Genomic DNA, 18,193 nt, shown 5'->3' with positions numbered 1-18,193 from the left:
ATTCACCATTATCAGGGACGCTCTCCAACAAAGCAGCATTGACTGAGATTAGATCTCCAGAAAGGATACACATTTGACATCTGTGGCAATCTGAGGAATGGCAGCTACTAATAGAATCTGATATTTCTGCATCTGTCTCACTTCTTGATGTATGGCTATAAAGATGAACACATTTCCTGGCACCCAATCTAACTTACTTACCTGAGGGGATTAACCTCACGGTCTACTTGAGACTTAGGTAGAATGCTTACTAGTTGACCAGAGGCTAAAGGTTCATAAAAAGTGTGTTGTTGCTGCTCTACAAAAAAGTTAAGCTAGAACTTGGAAAAACACCTGCAATATCCATTGATATCTGGGATCTCAATGCTTCTTTGAGCCCAACCAATAACAAATGCATCCTAATTCACATCTCCTCCAATTCATGGCTGCATCTCAAAACCCCTAAAAAGAGGATCTTTCTGCACAAGGAAATCAGAACAAAAGACTTTGGTAGTCTATCTTCAGAGTAAGATGCAAAGTTAAATGTTGTTCTTAGGACAGGCTTTTGAAGACAGCAAGACTGACATTCGCAGAACCTGTTAAGGGCGCAAAGTTTCTAAACACCTGAAACAGTGCCTACAGTAACATTTTCTGGGGTTCACCATCACTCCTGCAAATAGTCACCAAATAGCAGCAAAGATCCAGCAGGTAACACTCTGAAGAGCTACAGCTGCCTTTTGTAGATAGTGCAACAGCTATTTGGAGCATTTGGTACTTATGTTGGACAAATGGTCCAGTTACCATCATTTATACAAAGTGAACTCAACTTTTGAAATCTCGCTTCCCGTTTTCCTCCAGCACACAAACATGTATGATGACTAACAGAGCTAGTCTCTTAGACAGAAAAAAAAAATTTACACATCCTAATGTGGTACAAAAGCTTCACATTTTCTACCGTCATTATTTCTATTTCAGTATTCATGAAGTGTTTACCTGCTCCTTCTCAGAATGGGAACCAGAATATATTAAGTGCAGAAGTTAATAATGCAACAAACACACGTGCCCAGCTACTGCAAACAGCTAAGGAAGTCAGAATAAATGTAACACACAAGTATACAAAGAGTCTCCAAAATTTTATTTAAAGAAACATGTTCAAATGCAGCATTGAAAACCGAGAGAGTGGAATGCCTATAGTCAGAGAACTTACGCTAAATTATATTTTCTTTGATAAACTAGCACCATCGAGTCACGAGTCACAGACTAAATTATTTCTAGAGGTGTAAAAAACCTCCACCATTATAAAACTTCTAGGAGTTCTATTAAAAATTGGTTCTCAATTTACTACTCCTAAAGAGATGAAAGCAGTTTGAAGCACAAGTTTTCAGATCTACTCATTGTTCAAGTTACCCATAAAAGACAGTTTCTTCCTAAGTCTAAACATCCTGATCAAGTGGAAAAAAATGTCTAAAAGTCAGCTTTACAAGTCTTTACAAACTCAACAAGTAAGAAAGATCTACTGTGATATAAATATACACAGTACAATATGTACAAGTCTGATCTTACAAAATAAGAGCTTCCTAGCCCATAAAAATACTAACTCAACTACAAAACTTTCTTAGTGTTTAGTAAAGCTGTCTGAAGCAGTCCCTAGATCAAATTCCTAAAACACTGATTTGTTACATAGCACAGCAGCTTGAAGAACATGTTCACAATGGGAAAGAGCCCAACATTTCACCATAAAACTGATTTCTAATCCTAATTTCCCACTCAGGTTTAGTAGAAATGTTACTGTTTGCTATCTATTTTAATGTCACAAGATCTTTACATATTTCTATACTGTTTGAACTATTCAAAGTGCTGAAAGTGCGATCAAGGAACAGAGTTTTGTACACATTTTCTGGTACATCTTTCTCTGACACTGGCAATGATAGCCAAGTATTTATAGGTCTGTGAGGTCAAAAAGGCACAGGCTTACTTGTACATGATCAGGTAAGTATGCAGAGATACACACATGCACTTTGCTTTAAAAACCTGCCCCTAAACATCAAAAGGCTTCTTTTTGACTAAGAAGGTTTAAGAATTCCTTACAAATGGTTTAATGCAGATGCCTGGAATTACTGTGCCAGACCTTGACATAAACCACTTAAGATTACTGTAGGATGGTGGTGAAAAAAATAATAGATTTGGTTTTAAACCTATGGTAACTAAGTATTGCTATGGAATATAGAGAAAGTATTTGCTCTCTCACTCTTTATCAAGCTACATCCAGGGTACAGTAGCCCATGGCATTTATAACTTCACTACAGTTAACACAGCATATGTGAGCACACACATATACGTAACACTCCCTCAGTATTTGTTCTTCTGTTGGAGACCATCTGCAGTCTGAATGAAAACTACTTGAAGAATGTTTCAACTAACATCCTTTTGTACTTACACATACAAATTCAAGAAGTAACAAAACTAAACTGCACCTCAACCAGAATACAGACTTCCACTGACAGGCAAATTAACGTCGCTTCCTTCTCACCCTCCTTCTCTACAGCGGTCTTCTGCGACATGCATCATAATAGCTAGTGCTGTTAAAAACTAAGAACATATCCCTCTTGACAAAGTGGACAAATTTTTCTAGTGGGCACATTGGCTTGCTCGAGCGCTTGTAATGATCCTTGCAAAACGAGGTCTGGAATGTGACATCTGCGCCATTATACAGGATACGGATAAAGTGTTCTTTGGGCTTCTTCCCATCCTGCCACAGCTCAAAAACTAATCTGGCAGCAAATCTAGGAAATCTGGCCTCTGTAATACCCAAGGCACTGAGAACAGGTGACAAGGTGACATCATGTGCAGAGTAAAGAACAAATACTTCTTCTTTTTTGCCTTCTGCAATTCGCTGCAGCCGATTAACAGTCTGGTTGAGGAGAGGATGAGTAGCCAATAGTGCATACAAGAAATAAAGTTTCTTGTCTTGTCTTTCTCTCTCATCTTCCAGCTGATGTCTTTTGATTACTTTGAAGTGTTCCATACTAATGCAGCCAGTTTTGGTACAGGGAAAACTGACATTGTGGCAAAAATAGCACAAGAGAGAATCTATTGGGTTGGAAGCTCTCAACTGCCTGGTGGGAATGCCTACGATCTTTGCCATATCCACATATATTTTCTCCAAATCACTGTTTTTCACCCGCAAACTGTACTGTCTGCGCTGCTCCTCTTCCAGATAGTGGTTTCGCATAGGGCAGTCACAGCTTCCAGCGCAAAAAATGGTGCTCCATTGATGCCTTATGTTAATTTTCCTCCAGTCAAAATCTGGTAAAAAAGTGTAAAGCAGCGCCAGGGCACTCTGCAGGGTTCGACTTTTTCCTGTTGTCTCCAAGTAGAGCTGTTTTGCTGTCCAGTCACTGGGAAGGAGCTTATGTTTGTTTATATAAATGTCTCGCAACAGTTGTCCGTTCCGCAAGTGTTGCACAACTCCTGAAAAAAATATATTTTTTTAAACATGCTTAGAAACATCTTAGTTTTCAAGGAAAAAACAACACATCTAGCAGCCTTACTGATAAATGAAAATTAGTTCAAAGGTTATGAACTTCAAAACTCTACTTAACCTATGCTTGACTATTAAGGAAATCACATGAGATAAGATACCTGCTATTCTTCAGTATGCCTCAGATTCTAGGACCTAAACTGAGACACAGATAGAAAAAGCTGGTTCCATAAAATTTGTTAAATACGTTAGTGGTTCAATGTTTGTTCTTTGGACTAGAGAGACAGACTGAATGCATTAAACATTACTATAAAATTAACATGGTTATGAAGATAGATCCAGACTAAATCAGGGTTTCAGACAGGCAGTGAATGCTGTGCTCTCTGCAAATTTATGGCAGTCAATAAAACTCCCATCAGTCATAAAATACGAGTGTAAACTCACAAACTGGGAGTGGTGAGGTATGGCAATCACATCAGACTTCCTTCTTGGTCTTCCTTCAGGAAGTACTCAAACTGCTTGGTAAGGCATTAATGCTCTGCTTTTATCCAGCTAGAAAGGAAGAGGGTGTGTGTCCTTCTGACATGCCAAAACCTTTACTCCAGAGTCCACCCTACTGGTGTTATCCTCTCACAGCACAAAGCACCAGCCACAAACCCTTTATGCACTAGAACATCTATGTAACTTGCTACATGCAATAGGAGTCCCAAATACCAACTCAGTTACAAGCTGCATTCAGTGATTAACCTAGTTTCACACAAAGTGCAGTGGCAGGAAGAATTCCTTGGTAATTTTGTCTAGATTTCTCCTGATGTCACATTGCAAGACTTGGCAGTGGCCTATCACAAAGATTTCTTCTGATGGTATCCCAAAACATAAAAGGACTTGACAGGCAAGTTTTGGACTAAAAAAATACATGAGATCTCTTGAAAGACAGTTGGCAAGAGGAAAACGGTCCTAATTCCCAAATTCTTCAACACTCTCTTCATTCTCTCTAGTCAGTCTCCAAACCCATTGACTACCCAGATCCTCTGTGCTACACTCTTTCAGTCATTGGTAATTAAGATACAAAGAGCAACACAGTTGAAAGCAAAGTGTAAAAATAAAACAGAAAGAATCAATGTTAAACTTTGAAAAGACATGAGAACAGAAAAACATTATTATGAATTTTAAAATTAAATTAATGTTGAAGAGAAAACTCCACCTGTGACAAACCCTTTTCATAATGACATTCCTACCCAGTTGTGCAACAGTACATTTCCACATGTTTGTGAGAAAGAACTTCTGCGTTTTCACTTTTGATGCACTGATATGAATACATGCAGAAAAATCAGCCTAGCAAACAAACAGACAAATTGGTTCAGGTGGCTATTCTGGGTGGCGAGCACCAGCAATTCCAAGATCTGTGGAATCTGTAAAAATCTGTTTCTTACAAACTGGCAACTTGTTTCTATAATTCTGTCTTTGCACCTTTTGTTCCCGTCATATTTTCTATCACGTGCCAATAGCAGTCCTGGATCTTTTCTAAATGGCCCCTTCTATTTTTTGCTCTGATCCAGCACTGCCTCCAGCTTTTGACTCCAATCCCAAACTGTTTGTCTCCTTCTAATATCCTCAATGCTCCCAGTACCACAATACTCCCAGCTCTCCACATATTTCCTCTTACAAAGTCTAAACCCTGACTGCAACCCTTGCAGTTACCTCCCATCTCCCCTAAACTAAACAATACGTTCACCAGCAGAGCTCAGCAGTCTCCCTCTGTGGTAAAATTGATGAAGTCTCAAAAATTCGGTTTTTTTAAGTTGTTTGGAATTTAATCACTGATATTTCCACCTTTTCTCCCCATAACAAGCTTGGCAGACATGACAGATAGAATAAGAAAATAAATTTCATTTTCCTGTGGTGAAAATATATATAAACCATCAGAACTTCATTACAAAACCCAAATGGGGCAGAGGGTGAAGCACCAAATGTATAAAGCTTTTCTGTTTCCATAACACAAGCATCGAATGTGTCTGTTACATCTGAATTTCTTGCAGGGGACATAGTAGTTATATCACAGGTAAAAACTGTCAATATGCAATTGTTCTTCACTTCCAGGGCCACTCTGAACTACAACCCATTTGGTAACAGATCTTCTTCCGAAGGGATTAAGCAATGCTGGTTTTCACTTGGGTGACAAGGCAATTTTATGGTGTGGAGCAACAACAAGGAAAGGTGCTCTGCCTTGTTACAAATACAAGAGATGCCAAGCATGATCAATCTGTAACAGAAGTGGCAGGCACTGTTTCTACAACTGTTACCACTTTTACTGTAGAGAGCCTCATACTTGATTCATGTTCCAGCATAACCTAGGCTGTAACTAGCATTATAAGCTCCCCATAAAAAAGCATTTATTTCAATATAAAGAAAAACAGAAGATCCCTTTTCAAGAAGACTGCATTTAACAGAGCAAAGGAAAAGACAGAGCTGCTGTGGAAACTTACCTGTTTGTGTCAGCTCTCCCATTTCGCACAGAGAATGACTAGGGTAGCGAGGCAGGCTGCTTAGGGAACCATCCATTTGAGCTGCAGACCCTTTGGACATATGTTTAATGAATGCTTCAAGCTGAAGATGAGAAGGTTTCCTAGAGAGATAAACCAAAATGTGAAAACTTGCAAAAGCATATGGGAAAATAGCTCGAGAGTCAAGTACTCGAAGTATGTCAGCTCAGAAATGTCATGGTGTGAGGTTATTTCCCACTGAGACAACATCTGCTCTTACTCAGGACATCTGCAAGTATGCAGAAGAAATCTAACTACCAAAAAACGACAGGGAAACCCATGTCTTTTAATGTTAAAATTATTATACCTTTAAATAAGTAATTTGGGAAGATTTAAAACAAAACAAAAACTAACACAATCACTAATACTGTTGTGGATTTAAAAAAAAAAAATCCTTACCAAAAAAAACCCAAACCTGTCTCCCATTTCTGAAGGACAGCTACAATAACACCACAACTAAAGGCACTAAGAACCTAGAGAGGTTAAAATAACCAGTAATTTCAGTAGATTATTTTGAAAGGATTCTCAGGTTTTGTAATATACAATGTTGACTACACTATCAGCCTTTATTTCTAATTACTTCAGGTTTCAGATCAAATAGCACATGTAGCCTCAATTAAGTGGTACCCAGAAAGCAGTATCCAGTGATTCCATTATAATTTGACATTTTTAATTTGGGTATTGTACTATTATTACCCAGGAAAAAAAAAAAGGCCAACAGTCCTGATCAGAGAGCTTGTACAGAAGTCTCAGTTCCGTGTTTATTGTTCTTAGAATGATAGATTGTTTGATTCAAAAATCTCAGATCTAAACAAAAAAAAGTTACAGAGTTGCAGATACCACAAGAGGGAGCAATAACACTACGGGAGTCTAAGTGTCTGGAAGCTAAGTTTACCAGGACAAAGACACAGATAATCATGGAAGGGCCAACTGAGAAACTGAAAGGAGAAAGCACCTCGTGCAGAGCTGTGCTGGCAGCAGGGTCTGTATAGGAGGTCTCATAAGAATCTGTGCCTCTGGCAACAGAAAGGCACCTCATTGTCATATCATTTTATGAAACCTGAATTTTCCAATATTTATTTTACCTTCAGAACAAAAAAATTGAGAGGAAAGTGTTGCCATATATTATGGTACAACTGCTAGTAAGAAAAAACAGCAAAATTATGCAAAAAAAAGGGTTTTTTTCATTTTTACTTCAAATTGAAAAGAAAACCAGCCAACTTATGACATCCTAGACTCACAGCTACTTCTGTATATTATAATACCAAGAACACAAATGAAGATCTATATTTGAGAAGCAGAGGTGCATAAAAAAAGACTTTGCTCCTTTCCAAAGCAGCGAGGCCTCCTGTCATACTAAGCATACACTAAAAAGCTTAATTCAGCTCCAGATGTGAATTTCAAACAGAACTTTTTGTGCATTTTTGCTATTTTCACAGCTCAGTAGGGAAACCTAAAAATTGAATAATTAAGTTAAGAAAATTAAATTAAACCCATTAGCAAATAGCTTTTTAACCTTATTACAGACATAGCAGGTTGAACTACCAATTTTCTAAACTTTTCCCTAAGCTGTTTATTTAATTAGCTAGTTTTGCAGATACATGTGCAAGAAAACTAAAAGAACTGCATTACCCATTCTGCTTCTTTTGCTGCTTTGCTTACAAGAACCTGAATTCTAACAGAATCAAACATGTATTAATAAAACTGTCATAGTCACTTGTGGGAAGGAAGAAAGGAAAGAAAAAGTATTAGTGCTTTGCAAAAAGATTTACCTAAATAATGGCAAGCAAGATAAACTAACATCCAAGACAAAATAATCAAGTATATGATAATTGATAAAATGATATTCCAATATATTAATATAGCTTTTCATATACCTATGTAGATGCAAGCTACTTAACTTTGGATTACATTATTTTTAAAGTAAGCACAAGTTAAATCACAGAAGTGCAGAAGTGAATCACGAAATATGACTGCTAGATATACTTCTGATTATAAATTCAAAGCTTACTACTTGTAAAATACATTCCCAAGGGAAGAAAAAAATTAATAATAAAAAAATAGAAATAAGAGTCTTTCTGCCTGAGGGAAACAGCCCTCTCAGGCTACAATACACTTGAATCCTGAATGTAATCCACATGTACATAAGAAAATCCTGAACATGCCAGCAATTCTCCTGACTAACCCTATACAACTGAACAAATAATAACTTATTCTTCTCAACAGCAAAATTTGTAGCATCAGTCAGGCTAACAAATGATTCCTCCTCTCTACCCCACGATTTCCCTTTTATTTAGAATATGAATCTTCCTGTTGAATTGGCCAATTTACAGCTGCCGCAGGAGATAGAGTATCTAAGCAACACAGCTGAGACTGCTGGGGCTGTTTGAGCAGGAAGGAAAGACAATTACTCCGTTTTATAGTTGAAAAGACTGAAATACCCTCAAAATGTTATTTCCATAAAAGCAACCAGAAAATTAAAATGGGTTAAAGATATCCTTCTGAAATTTGCTGGACATTAAGAAAGTGAGCTGCCACATTTGGGAAATATATTAATACAGTAAGTATTTCAAATCTTGTCAGAACATAGAATAGCTTTTGATACAACACGACTAGCAATAGCCATACTTCTTTCTAATTTTGACCATTTATTTCCCATTTTTACTGTCTGTTAATTTCTTCTTTTAATGACTTTATTTTTGTAACATGATTCTTAGGCGTAAGGGAACTAAGGATGCTTCTTTTCCCTCAAATAATGAATTAATCTTGCCTTTTTTGTTATTTACATGTGAAACATTGAGTTAATAGATCCCAGAATTAAGAGTATAGTTTTCCTGCACTAGTATTAAAATGGACCAACACTTAAATCCTTATTCACCATTTAAATACCTTATTTGTAAAGGTCTTAAAAAACTTTAATACCAAAATGTCTCTTTATTGCTATACTGTAACCAGGAAAGAAATCATACTGTGCAACTATTTGATCTCTATGGGTATTTCTGCCAGCAACTGAGCTGACACCCTTCAATAACAATTACCCTTTTCTATGAGGAGTATAGATAAAAAACATGTAGAGGGTTTTGTTGTTGGGGGTTGTTTATTTGCTTTTTTATGAGAAACAAACACTAACCTGCTGTTTATTCTGAATTAGCCCAAAGTGAGAATATAGTACAAGAATGAATATATGCACATGACAGCCCAGAAAACCTGCTGATAGATCTTGAATGGTTTAGTGGTAACAGCACAAAATACTGTGTCAGAAATGCATGAAAATACATTTATTGCACCTATTATATATGCAAAGGTATGAAACGTAACTCATGCAGCTCAACGTGAAGTACAAACACATTATACAGTAAAGCCTCAATTATTGCATAGCAGCACAGAAACTTGCTGCACCCCGTCCCATGAGACTAACTGAATTCTAAACTTCAAGGTCAGTATTCAGGAACTGCTATGGGAGACACTGGGGCTTTATGCCCCTGCATGAAGTGATGCTCAGACTGCTTGGTAGACTTGATTCACAGGGCAAGAAAAAAAATAACTGCTTCTCAGGGCTACTCGTCTCCGGACAACATTGCTATTGATTTATATTGTCTACTTGTGAAACATTTTCTTCTCTAGTGATCCCTGCAAGCAGAAACTGTCTTTATTAAAGAATTAAAACATACATAGAAATCAGATCTAGAGTTTCGTTCTTCCGTTGGAGCTAAGCTGCAAATCAGACTCAACAAGGTCAATTTTGGTAAAAATTCCCCACTCCTCAATCCTCACATGTATTAATTCTAGGACTACTTTTGGTCAAAATTAATTCCTCAATAGGAACATGCTAGGATTCCTTTAATGTTCTTTTTTATCACAGCTATTGGATCACTGAACCATTGCCTCACTTCTGCTATATATATCATAAAATGAAGTAGAATTTCTTCAACAAACCTGATGATCAACAAACCACAGCATTCAACCTGTCCTCCAACTCTACACTGAATACTGTTTTGAACCACCTACAAATCTGAGAATATATATCTATAAAAATTGCAAAGTTAATTAGATTAAGATAAAGTACAGTATTTAAGAGACAGAATTGAAAGACATTATCTTGAATAAGACTGCATGCAACTAGAGTTTATTTAATAATTTACATGTGCATAAAAATTCAAAAGTGGCATAAAAAAATGTACTTCAACACCACATAAGATGCTACAGATAAAAGGAACGTTGGTCAAGGTTATGATTAAAAGAGAAACTGTAACAGAAGAAATACTTTCATTATTGAGATCAATTACTAAGAGTAATTTACTTAAGAGCTAAACCTGAATAGTTAATCAAATAGAAAAGCAGCAGCAGACTGTGGGTGCTTCATGGAATTAAGGAGGCAGGGGTGAACTTTTTATTCTTACCTATGTTACTGCAGAGTGCTGCCCTCTCACAGCACTATACTCTGGAGTTCTGCAGGGGATCGATATGCCTCAGTAAAGAACTTGTGGGCAGTGATAAAAATGAGATACTAGTGTTTTTTTTTTTATTCTCAAATGACATTTACACATGCAAATGTCACTTTTGTTACTAAATGCAGAATTAGGAAAAGCCAAGAGGACCAGACTTCTCACAAGGAGCTGCAGGACCCTCACTGCACTTGGTGAGTAAACATGACCACAGCAGGCACACACCAAGCTTCTGACACAAACATTACCTTTATGTAAAAGTATCATACCAGATTGTCTCCTAACAGTACTACAAGCAAGTTCTTTTTCTCTTTACTTAAAATGCAAAAAAATTATTTTATTACTTCCAGCAAAAACAACGTGTTTTCTGCAAAGTTCAAGTAGACCAAAAAAAGTGTTAGATCAAAGGACTATGCTCTTTTTCAGAAGGCCACTGAATGGAAAGAGCCACTAAAACCAACAAAAGATTATTGTACTCTACCAAAGAGATCCTTAAGTCAGCATTAGTAGCATTGGGACTTATTTATCCATAAAGGCCTTACAGCCTTTACAATTTTATATCAAACTCTATAGTAATACAGTCTACTTCACTGTCCCCCTGAGCCTTTAGAGAAGCCAGACAAGGTCTAAGGAGACCCTTCTTCACCTAATTCTGGTATGGACCATTCTGTGACTTTGCTCCAAGTCAAATCCACACCTCCTTTAACTCACAGTGTAATACCTGCCTCTCCCACATTTTTCTCTCTAGTTTTCCTGGTAGTTTCAAGATATTTACATATTGAACCTAAAATTCAAATATTTGTTATTAAGCTTCTTATTACTAACATCAACACCTCTCAAAACACCTTAAAGCACTTGCCAGCTAAGCCAGAATTCTATCAAATTACAGAAGTCTTCTGAAATAATGCTAGCATCTTCCAAAAAGCATTTCTTCTCTAGCTTGCATACAAACTCAGTGATGAAACACTGAAGTTTTGTTTTTTTTAAACTTTCATCACTACAAATTTAAGATACAAAGGGGAAAAAAAGTGTGAGATTAATTTATCTGCCGACATAAGCAAACACTACAACAAAAGCATTTTCTTAAGAAAAAAAAAATATATCTCATTCAGTTCCCTTTGGAAATTTGCATCCAGAACAGCAAAAATAAAAATAGCATTATTTCTATTATATTATTATTACTACTATTATTATTGGAGTTTTAGATGGAAGAAATCTCCAAAGCATTTAATCCATTTGCTTATATTCATTCCACACTTACATGTCACAACCCATAATTCACAAAACTGATGTGTGACTTCAAGGCTATTTTGCATACCCATCAGAAGTCCATGGGGCTGTGGCATAATCTGCTTAATTAATGAATTCCATCAGCTAAATGCCAAGTCAAATAAAGGACAGAGTATGAGCAGCATACTTATCTGAAACTGAAGTCCAGAAAGCTTAAACAAGCCAGACATGAGACAATGAGACACCACAACTTCATTAAACAGCATCTAGAAACCTTCAGTTGAAAGTTAGCAGTTATATACCTTGTAATACTCTCAATATAAAAATATTCACAATCAAGCACCAAATTTACATCACAAAGGAACATTTGCCTGACAGCCAAATGCAGCAAATAGCTTCCTGATGTTCAAGTAATAAATGTTCCATCCAAAACAATGGCAGAGACAGTTACCATTCTAGTTTTATTGAGCAAGGTCAGTTCTGGACAGAACAGTGCAGAGACAACTCTCTTCATCTTTTTGCTGCCGTTTCAAAATCGGCTAGGAGGTTCTATTTTACATTGACTTTGCTCTCAAGGAGAGGGTGGTCTTGGTTTCTCCATCCACTTTTAGTGAATGGATGTATCATCTACACATTGATGTTCTAATGCTTCATAAATCAATCACACCAAGGGTACCCACACTGCTGTCCTCCTCTCCTCCTGACACTATGCCCTCTTAACAGCTTGCCTTGGTCACTCTGCTGGCAGTGTCAAAGGCTGCACTACTTGCTTGCCTTTTATGGATCATTTTTGCAGCTCCAGAGCCCTCGTGTTGTGTTTCTTGCCTAACACTGAGGTGGAAATAACTATTAAATCTTCTGTGACAAATACAAAACAAAGGTCTCATGTGACACTGAGGAATACAGCTACTCATCCAACATTGTCATTTGCTGTTAACATCTCTGCATTAATGTTCTCCTACACTGACTCTTAACTCTCTAATTTTACAGATAATGAGCAAGATGAGAAGATCAGAGCCTTTAAGAACTCCAAAAGGAAATCTGGATCATATTTCTTTAGTTGGCATTTCACACTGACAATCATCTCAACCCTAAAAAGCAGGTCATTGTAAATGTTATCGTAGCTATTAGAAAATTATGAGAAATTAACTGCCTACTCAACTCTATGGCAGGGATATCTAGAGTTTGGTCTCCTGTCTGCAACCTCAGAGCTGTGTATCTAGGTTCAGAAAAGCCAGTGGGCTTGCAGTGGGCACAGGACACTGTTGGGGTTGGGCACCTCTCAAAAAATTCAATATTCTCTTGGAGGATATTACATAAGACTGATGAATGCCACTTCTTGACAAAACAAGCATTTTGGTGGAAGTTGAATTAATTATGAATAAAGAAGCAGCCAACATGACAGCAAAGCCGTTTTTTTAAAAAAAAACCCAACCACCTGCACTATATAAAAGGTCCTAGACCACTATCACTTATAAAACTTGTGCAGTATACCCAGAAAATCATTATTTTCTGTTGTGTTCATAGACAGGCATTCCAAAAGTGTAATCTTCTTTCCTAAATGAGATGAATTTCTCCATTTCTGATTACAATACTTGTAAGAAGAAGCGAAGAAAGATGTATGTACATATACAATAAAAACAGTGACTTTAGAAGCTATTTCAATCTTCTAAAGTCCAATGCAATGGTAGGGACAAAAAACAGATTCCTTGTGTCTTTCCCTTCCCATTTTACTCTTAAATATGTATACATAATTTGTATATACTGTAGACAAAAGTGTATGTATGAGGAATATTGTATTCTTCTGCTTAAAGGAAATTGTAAATTTTCTTCCATTTAGGTTTTCAGATAAAATGTAGGCAGATAAGAGTAGCCTGACTGTAACTTATCTGCTTCCTGAAAACAGGTAGACACATAAATGGGCTAAAACTGATGATGGTTTCAAACTTTCATAGGGTTACCCCAACCACCATAACAGCAGCTTGATGAAGCAGTAACACTTTTCAGTATCTCAGGCTGGAATCGCATTACAACACTGACTACAGCTGAAGACAGCAGTGCAAGCCTTGCAAAATAAGCTGTACAATAAAAACAGTGACTTTAGAAGCTATTTCAAGCTGTAGATTTGCCTAGAGGTTTTGCTAACACATCTGCTAGTTTTTCTTGATATTTTTCTTCTAATTGTTAATATTCAGTAGATTCACTAGAAAGTTTTGTATTGGAAAAAAAAAATAATTCCATAGACCCTATTTAAAAGGAGAAAAGACACAAGTAATTAACCAAGCTAGGACAAAGGCTGGCGATTCACATCATCACTGTATTTCTCCTTCTTTCTCAATGAGTAAACTCTAAACTAGAAAGAAAGGTTCTTCCACAAGGAAGAAAAGCAATCCAGACTATATCTACAGTTCATACAGGTTCAGGTATGAAGAAAAGCATTTGCAAGATACAAAGACATCCTGTTAGCACACTCAGCTGAAACAGAAAGGTAAATGACCTCTTAATGGCAGTCAGACACAAATAACCAAATAACTTGTGTGACAGATTGAAACAGTGAGTGGTAACTACATGAAAATGGTGGTTTGCAAGTAGCAAACAGGGCACTTTGTTTGACTTTTACTTTAATAGTTAAATGTAAAACCTCGCCTCTCTTTTTCTTTCCTTAAAAGCACCTTGATAGAAATCATTAACTTAAGGAAACTCCAGTAATCTGTATTTCTGAAAAAGAAAAAATAATAGAAAACAAATACAACTTTTCCTACAACAGTGACCAGTGACCTTTCTGTTTTCACACAAAAAGATGCATGCTTAGCTGAAACAGAAGAGACGTTCTCAAACACTGCGCTTGGATTTTTCCAAATGTATAGAAGCTTATCTAAGAGGAATGGTAATGTATTCAATTAAATAGCTTTTGCTTTTTACAGAAACACCAATAATTTCTTCTGGGTTCAACTGGTAGCAAGTAATTATTCCTGTTTCAAGGGAAATATTGTACACCACTGATACAGGGCTTTGTTTTTTAATCCACCACAATACACAAACATCAGAAGTAAAAATGTACTTCAAGCTGCAGAAATTGTTTCCTGAAAAGAAACAAAATAATTATCAAGGAAAACACACTTAGTAATGATAAAAGCCAAGAATTTTACCTGCTAGGCAGCAACATACAGTCAATGTCAGGCCTCTTTGTCTTGGGAATGGCATATAGTGGGTATCTATCACCATGTCGAATCAACACTTGAACTGACACTAGCTTAAAATAATGAGGTGCATGACCTAAAACAACAAGAGGTATAAAAAAGTACAAAGTGAATGTTACTTACATCTTTCCCCTGTGCACTTTTTCCTTGAAGAAAAAAAAAATAAATAAATCAGGCATAGCAGGCTTGATAGCTTTGGTGATGCAATGAACGAAACCCCCCTAAGAAATGATAACTACTGTCCCAAGAAACATTTCACTTTAAATTGCAAGTCACCTTACACAAGACTCAGGTGTTTAGCACATTCCCCATCATACATCTAAAGACCAAAAACCTTACATGACATTATTCAAGCACTTCTCTCCACCAGCAGGACAAGGCTACCAATCTCTTATGATGCTTCTCTTCCAGATCCCTTTCACAATGACAGATTTTGCAGCATGCCTCATTTTGAGCTTTTGACAGAATAGTTTGCCATTTATTTTATATGCACTAGTAGGATATGCTAATGAGGGAATCTGTTCAGACTAACTTGCTGCTGCAGCTGTCACAGGGTGAAGAATGCAAGTGTTTCTTCTAGCTGACTGTAATGGCTTTGAGTTCCACAATTAATGCATTCTGGTTGTTTGGGGTTTTTTTTTCAGAATTTCAAGTCCACTGTTTTTCAGATGTTAATATAATTTGCAATGCAGCTCACTTGTAATAAATCTTACAATTCAAATATTAGACATCTATATAACTTCCACCCCTTTAGGCCTCCAGTTGACCATTGGCTAGAAAAGCAGAACCAATTCAAAAATCAATACAACAAAAAGGATACAAAGGAAAGGACAGAGCAGCCTATTTTGAATGATTTAATATAATTCAGCAACCAGCTGGCATTTGCTGTACCTTCTCCAAGCACAAAGAACTGACAACGCACAAAGTTATCCTTTCCAATGACAGCACGCAGAAGCAAGGAACTAAGCTGCCATTTCCATTCCCAAGCTTACCTTCCATGCTGCGTTCAGCAATGGTGGGAATATTGCAGTAAACATGAGCTTCATAAACAGGATCTATTGCAGGAGGCTCCGTCAGCAAATCAGGCATTATTCTCTTTCGGCTTTTGGGATTCAAACCATCTTCCCTGATGGGGTTTACTGGGATTAAATGCACTGAAAGGTACAAAACATACAGCATGTATTTTAGGAGGATTTAAGGACATACTGGACTATGACTTGTAAATAAATAAATAAATAAGTAGTTATGCACATAGAACTTTGTTGTGAAATGTTTATGATTTACACAGCCAAGAAGACAAGCCCAGAAAGCTCTTTAGCAGAGTCAATGCTTGGCTAAGACTGCAGGAACACATCTGTATGTAGAACTTTGCTTTTTGCACTCTTCTTGAAGCTGCTTTTTCTGTCAGTTGCTTGTGAAGCTCTAAGAGCATGAATAGGAAGAAAAGGGCCACAACAGGCCCAGCTGCCTCATAATTTTAACTTAAAAACTGATGTTGAAGAGCACAAGCAAAAGACACAGCACAGTTATGATGATGGTACCTCAAACCACTGGGAAAAGAAAGTAGTCAAGATTGAAGGGGCTAGATTGTCCATCATTTTCCCTACTAATCCCCATCCTTAAATGGCTTGTCAGCCTTAAATAGCCTGACTTACCTAAAGCAAATACACACAAAATATATTCGTTCAAATGTAACAGAGGCTACCACAAAAAATGTTAAATACAAAGAAATGCAGTGAATTCTTGCACACAGCAGGGAAATTAGCAGAAATACCACCACTAAATCTTCCAACATGCAGAACCATCTGAAGCTTATCTGAATTTAAGGCCAGAGTTGTATTGACAATGTCTTTTTACCTTGTCTTGACCTGAAAGCACTAGGGAATTTCTGGGCCTTACAAGACTACACTCGTAGTAACAAATGCCCACTTTCTTCCTCCGTATTAGTACTTTCTGGTATTTGAACAGGGGCAGATTAAGGGGTGAAAATGAGGAGGAAAAGTGTTATATTTTTATCCCTACTAGTCTTCTGTAGTGAGAGGAAAAACAGCAAAAAGAAAGGAAGATGAGACAAGAGAACAAATTCCAAAGTAGAATTTTACTGTTTCTTCTGGGTCAGTTCCCCTGTTGCATCTTAACTCCCCTTCAATTACATTCCCTATCTAACTTCAGAGACAGATCTGTTCTGCAACAGAGAAACGTGTGGACAAAGAAAACCAATGCAGACAGCAAACTGAAGTGAAACACAAAGATTTTAAGAGCACATAGCCATTCAAATTATGCAGACTCTTCATTCTTACACCACAATACACTACTTCAAATATTTTTATGTGGCTTCTCTTTGCCTGCCAAAACCAAAATTCAAGCATTTTCCCTGCCCTTGCTAGTGCTGCTGACATGGCTAACACCCACACAGGGCAGAGACTTTCAAATTTTCCTTAAACTGTTTCAGATTTTGCATATGCCTGCCCAGTGGACTGTGCCTGGTGAGAATATTAAACTGTAATTTTTACTTAGGCCACTTCAGCTGCAGAGCTCAGCTGCCAGTCCAGCTTCTATTTATCAGGTTCATTTTTTAGCTCCTTCTCTGCTAAGGTTCACATTATTGTGAGACACTGCAAACCACTGACCAAGAAATAAGCAGTAACACAGAGCCTTGGCACTATCTATCAGGGGTTGGTAACTCTAGCTGGAAGGAGGCTTACAGCAAACTTATATTTGGGGTGTAAATGCCAAACCTAAGAATGTGTTACAACAGTTGCTGGACTCTGCAAATAAACAGCATTTCAAGACAGCGGATGTGGAAATTATAGCAGTTATGTTTCTTTGGTCAAGTTTCCCAGCCAGAAAAGGTTAGGAGCAACAAGTCTCAGCTTTGTGTTTACAGTTTTCTCTAGAGCAACCCATAACATTGCTACTGCTTACTTAATGTCACACAATGTCACAAAGTTGCCATAAGTACTCATGCAGGTAATGCAACTCACTTCAGCTTTGACTCATGCTGCTTCAGAAGATGGGAAACCACAACCCAACAGCAAAGGTTATGAACTCCGGTGCTAAAATTTGGTTGGGACATTTAGAAACAAAATAAGGAATTTAATTTTTTTAATCCAAGGCAGTTTTAGATACGAAAAAAACTGATCACATTTTTGCCCTGACCTTATTAACTTCAGCAATCAACAGCTGCATACGTTATCTTATAAAGATCAAGTGCCTACAATTACAATTAATGGGGGCAAATATTTTGTTTCCACAAAGCATGTGTCTCATTTCTTACCAAACTAGTTGAATAAATACTTCAACACTGCCAGACAA

At 37.1% G+C, this 18,193-nt stretch overlaps 1 protein-coding gene across 4 annotated transcripts in view; it reads right to left on the bottom strand.

Moving 5' to 3' along the window:
- Window positions 1–1,093: 1,093 nt before the first annotated feature.
- Window positions 1,094–18,193, bottom strand: part of PXYLP1 (2-phosphoxylose phosphatase 1) — a 105,465-nt gene continuing 88,365 nt past the window's right edge. For all 4 annotated transcript variants that reach the window (XM_051626507.1, XM_051626506.1, XM_051626508.1 and 1 more), the window contains 4 exons: window positions 15,871–16,032; window positions 14,828–14,954; window positions 5,947–6,086; window positions 1,094–3,450 (listed from right to left, as the gene is read on the bottom strand). In XM_051626507.1, coding sequence (XP_051482467.1) covers window positions 2,519–3,450; window positions 5,947–6,086; window positions 14,828–14,954; window positions 15,871–16,032 — 1,361 coding nt within the window. In that variant the 3' untranslated portion in view covers window positions 1,094–2,518. The remainder of the gene's footprint in view (window positions 3,451–5,946; window positions 6,087–14,827; window positions 14,955–15,870; window positions 16,033–18,193) is intronic.

This window comes from Apus apus, chromosome 8, assembly GCF_020740795.1.
Source record: "Apus apus isolate bApuApu2 chromosome 8, bApuApu2.pri.cur, whole genome shotgun sequence".
NCBI classification, from domain to species: Eukaryota; Metazoa; Chordata; class Aves; order Apodiformes; family Apodidae; genus Apus; species Apus apus.
Note: the sequence above shows the minus strand (reverse complement) of the source record. Positions and strands in the feature narration are given on the sequence as shown.